General features: G+C 43.6%; 1 protein-coding gene across 1 annotated transcript; it reads right to left on the reverse strand.

Moving 5' to 3' along the window:
- Nucleotides 1-831: 831 nt before the first annotated feature.
- On the reverse strand, nucleotides 832-11,079 carry LOC142367615 (cytochrome c oxidase subunit 6B1-like). Its single transcript, XM_075449616.1, has 4 exons — nucleotides 11,033-11,079; nucleotides 9,070-9,192; nucleotides 1,658-1,758; nucleotides 832-962 (listed from the first exon to the last, which is right to left on the reverse strand). Exons 2-4 carry the CDS (start codon nucleotides 9,173-9,175, stop codon nucleotides 909-911), a joined length of 261 nt encoding a protein of 86 aa, XP_075305731.1. The 5' UTR covers nucleotides 9,176-9,192; nucleotides 11,033-11,079; the 3' UTR covers nucleotides 832-908.
- Nucleotides 11,080-12,281: the final 1,202 nt, after the last annotated feature.

The raw sequence follows: 12,281 nt of genomic DNA on the forward strand, positions 1-12,281 counted from the left end.
TCATGAGTTCACCTAACATTCATGTTTCTGGACAGCTGGAGGACGTCGGAGAAGCTGGAGAAAACAGAAAAGGTCCAGCTGAGATTTGAACCGTATTTTTACTTGTTGGCACTGCTATCCACCACACCACTGCGCAGCCCATTATTTGCTTCCCAGTTTAAACATCTTATATTTGTCACATTTACCAAATGGATCTTGTCATTTTTAAAGGTTTTCTCAACCTATGCAATCTCATTTGTGCCATCCTACAGAGTCACTCTTGTGAGTCACAAGATAAAATTGAGATTTTGTGTTCAAGTTCTAAGTCAAGTTTTGAGTTAAAGAGTTGAGTTTTGTGTATTAATCAGTCATTAAGGATTAAATCTAAACACATCATATATGCACTTGATTGGGTAGTGTTTTGGGTTTGGCAATTATGTGAATTCTGGCCATAAAATTGACCCCAGAAATGAAATGATCCCAGGTAGGCTTTTCAAATCCCCCTCTTCTTAATCTTTGGCCTTGGTATAGAGTATGAAGCATTTTCTAATCAAAAGGCTTAAGTCCAGCTAGAATCTCAAGTGTCATGTGTTTTAGTCAAGTTGGAGTTAGATCCATTTTTGATTTTTTTTCAGGTCTAAATTTTGTGACCTGAGTCAAAGTCATGTGACTTGAGTCCCCACCTGAGGATGCTTCTAAAACTATTTGAAGCTGTTTTTCGTGGCTTTTCATGGATAGTTTCATGGAGTTCAGGGTAGTTCTCATGAGTTAAAGTAAGAACCCAACATTGTCTATAAATAAGCCCAAATACAACATTATTCAGAATAACATAAATTAATTTATTTGGTTGCTTCTATACACAAATCATGGAATGTTTCACATGAAGATGGTAAGATGAGAAAAAAAAAGAAAGAAAGAGGAATGTGCATTCAAATCTTCCCGGCAAAAGTTCCATTCTCCAACTGGTCATCCCATTTCTGAACCTGTGACAGATACAAAAAGAAATGGGGAAAAATGAAAAATGATCACTCTTGGGGCTAAAAATGGGACCATAAAACACGACATATTGAAACTATGATTTTAACACCAAAATTTCACATGACCAGACACTGAAGATTACAGATAAAAGGGACTTTTATCTTCTATTTTCTCAAAATAATCATTTTGTTTTCTGCAACTACTGGCAGAAGCGGAGTCGATTTAACAGACATTTACTAAATTCATTGCAGCATACAGAAATAGATACGACTGCCTTAACTTAATGTTCTAGATCCCTCCCAAGTGTCATGGCCGTGATGATGAACAATGAAATGAGATATTAACACAGGAACGACTCATTTTCAAGCACACCATAAAGGCCACCATAAAGACTGAGAGATACCAAACCGCATTTTCTAGTGATAACATGTCACAATCTTGAGAAAAGAATAGGCCAATTTCTTGAGAGAACTTAGATAAAATTAACTAATTAACAACCAGAGCACAAAATAATCAACTCGTGATTTTAGGATAACGGCATCAAAATAATTAGTAGTTTCTGCAGATACAGAGACTTTCATGTGGTAAATGATGAAATCTGAACCTTGACTATAAAAACTGGACAAGCAACACATTGTGGGGTGGAAAAACCAAACATTCCTGTATTTACTGTTAGAAATCTGTATCGAAAGGGACATACCCAGCTGTTCAAACAGAGGCTCTTGTATACTCTCCGGTACCAATCACAGGGAGCCGTGTCCTGGTCTTTGGCTGACAGAGCTTTCCTACATCTGTGAAAGTCTGTCAAAAAAAGTACAGAGGGAAGAAACGTTCAAGAAGAACCTGAAGATAAACAACCAGAGTGGATATTCTACAATTAGGTGTAGTATCGGTGTAGTTGAACAAGTATGCAACATATAGTCAGTCAAACATTTTTCACCTGAAAGGAGCTTTTTTGTTTTGGTGCTAAGCAAGATTTAAGCCTCTTAATTTTCTTACTTTCACCATGTCACTGCTCAAATTTGGACTATACTGTCAAAACAATTCTGATGATAAAAAGTCATGAATATGAGGGTTTATACCAAGGTCTTGTTTTATGTAAGCTGTTCTGCTTTATTATTATGACCAACGCAGGTTAGTTGTAGATCTGCTTTGCCACTGATACATTTGAACTCTACAATTGTTTTCAAATGTTACACGGCCACCCTTTTAGCTATAAGTGGACATATCTTTATCATCGTACCCACAAAACAGTCCGTTGTAAAATCCGTTGTAAAATAGCATGAAATCAACTGCTTATAATTGGTTCAAGGGTTACTCTGTGGCTGGAAATGTTTGATCTAAATATGCCATCATTACAAAAGGTGTCCCACAAAGATCTATCCTGGGAACAGCCTGAATGTTGTTTCTCTTATAACTCAGCTTGGCCTGCATCTCTATGCTGATGATAATCTCTTTTACTCTAATGTTCACACTACTCATTTCTACTGTCAGTTCAAAATAAGGAAATATACATGATTATCACCATTTTTTTTTACCTACATCCAGATCTGTGTCAATATCAAAAGATAATTAAGACAAACAAATCATATAAGTATATATACATATATTCATATTTAGCACGTTATGTTTTTTAATTGCATCAATCTAATTTTTAATCTCTAACTTTACTGTTTTGTATGCAAATTGCTCTTTTATGAAATCTGTTTTTATGCGTTTGGCTTCTTGTGTTTGAGTTGTTGGGGATGGGAAACAGTGGTCAGTCACACCCTGAAGTGGACATTGATTGGCTGTCATTGTGTTTGGGATGGTTTAGCAAAAGCTGATAGGCTCCCATTGTAGTTGGGTGGGCAAGGTGAGGAGCAGTGAGGAGACTTGAAAATGGAGGAGCATGTGAGAGTTGTCGGTCCAATGAATGGAAAATTTACATTTCACAAACGCCCCGTAGGCACCAATGATAAAGTAAAGTGATCTGCGTTCTTTGTAAGAAGGAGTTTGCTTACCACCGAAGCAGCTCAAGTTTAGCCTACCACATCAACGCAAAGCACCCAGTCGCGAGTGCAGCCACAGCTAACGTTAGCAAAGCTCTTCGCCAAACTAAACTCCAGGAGAACACCCCACGTGATGTGCTAACAGCACTGTGACTGCTGGGTCTGTTTAATTTCATATTATCTGAAGCAGAGGTAAAAGCAACAAGTGTTCAGTGTTCAATGCTTGTATTGCTCAGAAAAGTGTTCTTACTGTTTTTTGATGTGATAGTTTACAGCACTTTATATGAACCTGGTGTTTTATTTTATTTTTATTTTCTAATTATTTGGAGATCAACAAAAGGTCAAAACTAAAGGTTGCAGGCAGCACTTTGGACTAGTCTCAAATAAAGCGGAATGTAAATGGCTAGGACTGCATCTATTCAAATCTGTTAAAAACAATAAATGACTTTATAAAGCCACTTTTTTTGTTATTTATCAATCTTTTGATCTGCTACAATAATGTAATGAATTTAAATGAAAATATCTCAAGTTGAGGGCTTTTCTCAGCAATTTTTAGATGAGATTAAAAAAGAGATTAATTAGATAAATTAATTACAGATAATAATTAATTAATCTCTCAATTTGTTAAATCTCATGACAGCACTAATACTTCATCCAAAAAAAAGGAGGTCATATCTTTTCATCTCTCCCCTGACGGTACATATTGAATGTTTTATTATATGTGTCTTTTAATTTGGATCAATGACATTATGTATCAAATTAAGACAAAAATATATCTTTTACAGGAATATATCATGCTTTTTCTCCAGATTGTAAATGAGATATATAACATTAATGGCTTCGTCTACCCGTTAAAACACACATTCAAACAGACACAGGTCACATTTAGGTCCATGGTTTTTACAACTCCACACAGACATATCTATCATGGTGATGGAGAAAGCCACAGTGCACGGGAGAGTCTATCCAGTGAGGTAAAATGTATAAAGGGAGTATGTGATGCTGCCATACCAACTCTGTGGTTGAGGAAAACATACTGACAGTGAACAGGATCAACTGAACATGCTTGTTTTTATTAATGTTTCAGAGTTTAGGGAACAATCGTGCCTTCTTACTCGTGTTTTTAAGGGCAGCCTGTTATCAGTTCATGAAAATGGTGACTTCTGACTTCACCAGAGGACGTTGTCACAACCTTAACTGGTCTGCTGTGAGTCTGTTTGGCTCATAGTGTGAAGAAACCACCAACCTGTTGCATAAAATAGTGGCAAGGAAAAAACATGAAGGATATGATTTTTCTTGTCTTAACCATTAGTTGCACTCTGACTAAAGAAACCAATGTTTTAAAGGCGTTCATTAAGGATCAGATCAGTATTTAATGACGGAAACATCATACGTCCACAGCGACCTGTAAAGCTTTGGATGCTGTTCATCACCTTGCAGCAGATTTATGGTCATGTTACACACAAGGTTATGTAACATTCTTCACTGTGAGCTGTATGATAAGGTTGGATGGCTCTTCCTTTCTATAAGAAGCGACTGATGATCCGTTTTATTTATTCATGCGGCCTTTCCAGTTTTTTTTTTAACCCCCCCCAACATATCTTTGTTGCTGTTCTTTAACAACTGATATTTTACTTATCAGCCCTTATAGGGAGTATAGGGAGTATAGGGGAGTATTACTCCCCCTTGAGCTGTCACCTTATCGTGGTGGGGGGGTTTGCGTGCCCCAATGAGTCTGGGAGCTATGTTGTCTGGGGCTTTAAGCCCCTGGTAGGGTCACCCATGGCAAACAGATCCTAGATGAGGGACCAGACAAAGAACAGCTCACAAGACCCCTATGATGAATAATATTTATGGACACCGTGTTCCCTTGCCCGGACGCGGGTCACCGGGGCCTCCCCCTGGAGCCAGGCCCAGGGGTGGGGCCCGCCGGCGAGCGCCTGGTGGCCGGGTCTGTGCCCGTGGGGCTCGGTCGGGCACAGCCCGAAGAAACGACACGGGTCCCCCTTCCTACGGGCTCACCACCCGTGGGAGGGGCCATGGGGGTCGGGTGCAATGTGAGCTGGGCGGCAGCCGAAGGCGGGGACCTTGGCGGTCTGATCCTCGGCTACTGAAGCTGGCTCTTGGGACGTGGAACGTCACCTCTCTGCTGGGGAAGGAGCCTGAGCTGGTGCGCGAGGCTGAGCGGTTCCGGCTAGATATAGTCGGACTCACCTCGACGCATGGCTTGGGCTCCGGAACCAGCCTCCTCGAGAGGGGTTGGACTCTCTTCCACTCTGGAGTTGCCCGCGGTGAGAGGCGTAAAGCAGGTGTGGGCATACTTATCGCCCCCCAGCTGTGCGCCTGTACATTGGGGTTTACCCCGGTAGACGAGAGGGTAGCCTCCCTCCGCCTTAGGGTGGGGGGACGGGTCCTGACTGTTGTTTGTGCTTATGCACCGAACGGCAGTTCAGAGTACCCACCCTTTTTGGAGTCCCTGGAGGAGGCACTAGAGAGTGTTCCTCCGGGAGACTCCCTCGTCCTGCTGGGGGACTTCAATGCTCACGTGGGCAATGACAGTGAGACCTGGAGGGGCGTGATTGGGAGGAACGGCCCCCCCGATCTGAATCAGAGTGGTGTTTTGTTGTTGGACTTCTGTGCTCGTCACGGATTGTCCATAACGAACACCATGTTCAGGCATAAGGGTGTCCATATGTGCACTTGGCACCAGGACGCCCTAGGCCGCAGCTCGATGATCGACTTTGTAGTCGTATCATCGGACTTGCGGCCGTATGTCCTGGACACTCGGGTGAAGAGAGGGGCGGAGCTGTCAACTGATCACCACCTGGTGGTGAGTTGGCTCCGCTGGTGGGGGAGGAAGCCGGTCAGACCTGGCAGGCCCAAACGTATTGTGAGGGTCTGCTGGGAACGGCTGGCGGAATCCCCTGTAAGGAGGAGTTTCAACTCCCACCTCCGGCAGAGCTTCAACCATGTCCCGGGGGAGGTGGGGGACATTGAGCCCGAATGGGCCATGTTCCGTGCCTCCATTGTTGAGGCGGCCGACCGGAGCTGTGGCCACAAGGTGGTCGGTGCCTGTCGTGGCGGCAATCCCCGAACCCGCTGGTGGACCCCAGTGGTGAGGGAGGCCGTCAAGCTGAAGAAGGAGTCCTATCGGGCCTTTTTGGCCAGTGGGACTCTGGAAGCAGCTGATGGGTACCGACAGGCCAAGCGGAACGCAGCCTCGGCGGTTGCTGAGGCAAAAACTCGGGCTTGGGAGGAGTTCGGGGAGGCCATGGAGAACGATTTCCGGACGGCCTCGAGGAGATTCTGGTCCACCATCCGGCGGCTCAGGGGGGGGAAGCGGTGCATCGTCAACACCGTGTATGGTGAGGGCGGGGCTCTGCTGACTTCAACTAGGGACGTCGTGAGTCGGTGGGGGGAGTACTTCGAGGGCCTCCTCAATCCTACCGACACACCTTCCGATGAGGAAGCAGAGTTGGGGAGCTCGGACGTGGGACCTCCCATTTCTGGGGCTGAGGTTGCCGAGGTGGTCAAAAAACTCCTCGGTGGCAAGGCCCCGGGGGTGGATGAGGTCCGTCCTGAGTTCCTCAAGGCTCTGGATGTTGTGGGGCTGTCTTGGTTGACACGCCTCTGCAGCATCGCGTGGACATCGGGGGCAGTGCCTCTGGACTGGCAGATCGGGGTGGTGGTCCCCCTCTTTAAAAAGGGGGACCGGAGGGTGTGTTCCAACTATAGGGGGATCACACTCCTCAGCCTCCCTGGTAAGGTCTTTTCGGGGGTACTGGAGAGGAGGATCCGCCGGATAGTCGAATCTCGGATTCAGGAGGTGCAGTGTGGTTTTCGTCCTGGCCGTGGAACAGTGGACCAGCTCTATACCCTCCGCAGGATCCTGGAGGGTGCATGGGAGTTCGCCCAACCGGTCTACATGTGTTTTGTGGACTTGGAGAAGGCGTTCGACCGTGTCCCTCGGGGACTCTTGTGGGGGGTGCTCCGGGAGTATGGAGTGCCGGACTCCTTGATATGGGCTGTTCGGTCTCTGTATGACCGGTGTCAGAGTTTGGTCCGCATTGCCGGCAGTAAGTCGGACATGTTTCCTGTGAGGGTTGGACTCCGTCAGGGCTGCCCTTTGTCACCGATTCTGTTCATAATTTTTATGGACAGAATTTCTAGGCGCAGCCAGGGCGTTGAGGGGGTCCGGTTTGGCGACCTCAGAATCGGGTCTCTGCTTTTTGCGGACGATTTGGTTCTGTTGGCGTCGTCAGGCCGTGACCTTCAGCTCTCACTGGAGCGGTTCGCAGCCGAGTGTGAAGCGGCTGGGATGACCATCAGCACCTCCAAATCTGAGACCATGGTCTTCAGCCGGAAAAGGGTGGAATGCTCTCTTCGGGTCGGGAATGAGATCCTTCCCCAAGTGGAGGAGTTCAAGTATCTCGGGGTCTTGTTCACGAGTGAGGGACGAATGGAACAGGAGATTGACAGACGGATTGGTGCGGCGTCTGCAGTGATGCGGGCTCTGCACCGGCCCGTCGTGGTGAAGAAGGAGCTGAGCCAGAAGGCGAAGCTCTCGATTTACCGGTCAATCTATGTTCCTACCCTCACCTATGGTCACGAGCTGTGGGTAGTGACCGAAAGAACGAGATCGCGAATACAAGCGGCCGAAATGAGTTTCCTCCGCAGGGTGTCTGGGCTCTCCCTTAGAGATAGGGTGAGAAGCTCGGTCATCCGGGAGGGGCTCGGAGTAGAACCGCTGCTCCTCCGCATCGAGAGGAGTCAGATGAGGTGGCTCGGGCATCTGGTGAGAATGCCTCCTGGACGCCTCCCCGGTGAGGTGTTCCGGGCCCGTCCCACTGGGAGGAGGCCCCGGGGAAGACCCAGGACACGTTGGAGAGACTATGTCTCTCGGCTGGCCTGGGAACGCCTCGGGGTCCCCCCAGAAGAGCTGGAGGAAGTGGCCGGGGACAGGGACGTCTGGGTCTCTTTGCTCAAGCTGCTGCCCCCGCGACCCGATCCCCGGACCAGCGGAAGATAATGGATGGATGGATGGCCCTTATATTAACAGCCTTTAATTTTCTGCATAGATATTTTCTTCATTCTTTAAGCCAGAGATACTCATTGCGCGGCTCGCGAGCCACATGCGGCTCCTCAAGCTTTAATTGGTGGCTCGCACTCGCATAGTAGCTTATAACAATATGGTAACAATAACAATGCATTTTTTCAAATAACATACAGCGAATACTGCACAGCATTAAGTATTTTTGATTAAGTTTGCGTTTTTGTAGTATTAAGTATTTTTATTAAGTATTAATTAAGGCTTAATGGTGTTTCCTAAAGGGGGTTCTGTTAAAGCTGGCAACGCAGCCCGCTTAAACCACCGTCACACTTGACCGCAGTGCAAGCTAGCTCCTTTAGCCAGCGCCAGATGCAGGCACAATGGATTTGTTTTTAATTAAAAAAGGGCAAAAACCAGCACAAAAACCATGCTCATCTTGAATGTCTCATAATGATTACAACAAAAAACTACAAATACAACATGAAGAAAGTCAAGGACATGCATGCCAGCTTCCGCTCATCCCAGTATTAAGGTAAATGTGGTCTTAATTAAAAATGTATTGGCTGTGTTGTTTCTTTTTTTGTGGGATGTTTTATATGTAGAAATGCATATTTGCAAAAGGGGACTTAGTATGTTGTCGTAAAAGTGGCTCTTCCCTTGATTTTGCTCTGCCAATGTGGCTCTTGTGAAAAAAAAATAGTGAGCATCACTACTTTAAGCTGTGATAATGTAAATAAAGCCTTCACACTAGTGTATGTCCCAGTCTGCATGAAAGTTGCAGAAATTCTATATTACTGTGATGAGAATGAAATGATCAGATGTTTATACATAAAACCCAAACACAAAATGTCTCGAGCTTTTAAAAACCGTCTCAGTCTCAGTTAAACTACACATTTTGAAGACCAAACACATGGGGGGAATAAACAGTATGACGATTTTATAAATCAAGTTACGAGACTAAGGACAAGCATAGTTTCTGAGAGATTAAACAAGGAAATGCACAAGTTAAACTTTGATGTAAAGAACATGAATCATTCTACAAGTTTGTGTGAAGCAGGTTGTCCTGCTTACCCAGATAGTTCTGGTAACAGTTGCGGGTCTGGTTAGTGTTGGGGAATCGGGCATCAAACGGAGCCGTCCTGTAGTTCTTGAGCTTCTCTTCGATCACGTCAGGCATTTTCAGCTGCTGGAGATCTGCAGGATCAACAGCATGGAAGAAGCTCTTAACTGCAACCGCACTTTATGCACAGAGGACAGGGCATCTGTATCATCCATTAACAACAGTGACCGCTGATTAAAGAGAGACACTGAAGCAGAATAAGGTGAAATATGAAATGAATACATTATTAAACCTTTATCTAACCAGATAAAAGACCCGTTGAGATCAAGACCTCTTTCACAAGGGTGACCTGGCCAAGAAAGGCAGCAGCACACGTCATGGTGGACAAGACGGAGAGACAACAATTTCATGCACAAACATTCAAAATATAAAGTGCAAGCTGTTTGACAAATAAAGTGCAGAAGTTGTTGTTTCCGGTAACAAATTAAAAGTTCAAAATTTAAAACACAGGCACTGTTCGAAGGATTTCCATCGTCGTTTTTTTTAAATAGAGCGGAAAGCTTTCAGTGGAACAAGTTCTGACAGTTTCAAATCCGACTGGAGATCATTCCATGCAGAGGGGGCAGAGAAACTGAAAGCTTTCTTTCCTGTTTCAGTTCGAACACGAGGAGCAAAGAAATACAAAATGCCATTTGACCGTAAGGCATAACTGCTTTCAGTTCTCTGAAGAAAAGTGCATAAATAGGTGGGAACCAAGCCCATGAGAGCCTTGTAAACAAGAGTTATACAGTGAGTATATTGCCTTACATTCAAGGAAGGCATGCCAGCTTTACCATACAGTTCACAGTGGTGGGTGAGGCGGCTACAACCAGTGATAAATCTCAGAGCACGAGCCAAGTACTGCAGGCGGCTGGTTGAAGAACACAACATCACCATAACCAAGCTTCACCCTTAATTTGGAGATAAAAATGTTTTACATGAACTTTGAAAGAAAGCTCCCCATCAATAATTAATCCCTGCTACTTGGAACTGGTTACCAGTTCAATAATTTTACCTTGGGCAGTTCTGATTGAGGGGATGTTCTCAGAGGGAACACTTTGAAAAAATTATTTTGACTTTTTCGGCATTTAAAACTTATTTTAATTGCTCCAAACGAATCTGCACTGCATCAAGGGCGGACTGCAGAAATTCAACAACGATTTCGCTCAAACTTCATTCGGTGTGAACTTCAGCAAGTTGTCTTGACCACCTCTACAAAATGCATTGAGATGCGGCCATGCGATTGGCTGATCAGCTATTTGTGTTAACAAGCAATTGAACAAGTGTACTTAAGAAAGTGGCCAGTGAGTTTATGCATACACACCCAATCAGAAAAAATAATGTCGAAACGAAATAAAACGTGTGTTTTTCCTCATTAGTCCAACAGTAGAAACCTTGTGATAAAGCCCCAAATCTCAAACTTTACCAGAGCCTTGATTTTAGGACATTTCACCGCAAGTTTCTTTCCTTGACTTATACAATAAATAACCTCATAAACAGATTTACACCCTTAATATATATTTGCTGATGTATATGAGTTATCTGCTCAGCAGAGGGAACTCTTCACTAATACCACTACTAAACCGATTAAGCTGATATAATTGCCCTAATAAACTCACTATTTTGAGCTGATACTGTGACTGAATTTGTGAAAAATAACGTTGATGCTGAATAAAATAATAATAAAAAAACGTCCGGCTATTTAACCCGTTCATTGACGTAAATCAGATATATTTAGTAATTAAGCCTGTTACACGATCACTGGAAGTCCGCTAATGAATCCGTGAACTCTTTCCACATCAATTTAACGTGGTTAAAACAAATAAATACAGGGTTAAGAAACAAAAGCGCATTTAAAATGAACTTTTCAAGCTACGTTAATCAAACCATACTCAGAATGCAAATGACAAACAAACATACAAACATTTAAATTACCTCTCAAAGAGACACTTGACTGTAATCCCAAGATCAGGCGTTCTGAGCGCTTCTTACACGCAAGGCATGCTGGGAAAGGGATGCTGCGGATCAGATTGGCATCGAAGCACACCACTGCCACCTTCTGGACAAAATGAGGAAATGCAAGAAAACGCTATTAACAGCGTCAAAGAGACTAATGAAGTGAAGAGCTCCTAAAATGTTTTAAATAATCATGATATATGTTGAATGATGAGTTGATTGATAACACAAAAGTATAATAAATATGCACATATCACCTCTTGTGCTTAAGCACTGAGCATTAACATGCATTATTAACCTTAGTTATTAAGCTAGCACACACATATCGAACTTCAGGACACAGTTGATTAATTCAGTTTTATTCAAAGAAAGATTCAAATAAAAAAATGACTAAATACAAAATATATTGCAGATTTGAAGGGTACCACAAAGTAGTGATGATAAATAGAAACATACGCTTAGTTTTGGTCATGCAACCTGATCCTGAAAGATGTTTTTAGCTACAGATTTTATGTGTTATTCATAACAGAATAACCAGAAATCTGAGAGGATGGCACCTTGCAGCAAGTTATTTTCACACTCTGTGAGACGCTTTTAATTTTAGAAATGTTAAAAAAGAAAAAGATCGTGAAATGTAAAAAAGTGGAGTCACGCACAGACAAAGGGATGGTTTTAGTGAATAAAATGTTTAATAGCTAGTCCTGTCTCCTCTCACAGATCCCCCTCAGCTGGCTGGAACATCTGGAGGTGAACCAGCTCCTTCTGTGGTTGTCTCCCGGGGTGAGACGACCACACAGCTCCCTGCTCTCTCTTGTTTTATCTGGCTTACGTTCCCAAAACCTGCAGAGAGAAGGGTGACAAAACTGACTTTAATCTGTCACCATGGCAACTGCTCCTACTCAATACAAAAATACATAATACAATTAAAGCTGTCTCCCACTTAATTTCATTCCCCACCATAACAGTATATCCACAGCTGGAAGACACTGTTTTCAAAATTTCAATTCTTAATCTTAATAGACGCCTATACTGAGATTTTCCTTATCTTATTTTTATTCATCCTAACTTAATCTTTTTTCCCCTTTTTTTTTTGTAAACGAGGGCACTGCAAAAAAGGAATTTCCCGCAAGGGATTAATAAAGTAATTCTGATTCTGAAAGCAACAAGTTTGTGAATCTTGAAGCTGTTTGATTGTGATTAGTTTTGAAGAACATTGACTTTTGTTATG

Source organism: Odontesthes bonariensis, chromosome 18 (assembly GCF_027942865.1).
Source record: "Odontesthes bonariensis isolate fOdoBon6 chromosome 18, fOdoBon6.hap1, whole genome shotgun sequence".
In the NCBI taxonomy this organism is placed as follows: Eukaryota; Metazoa; Chordata; class Actinopteri; order Atheriniformes; family Atherinopsidae; genus Odontesthes; species Odontesthes bonariensis.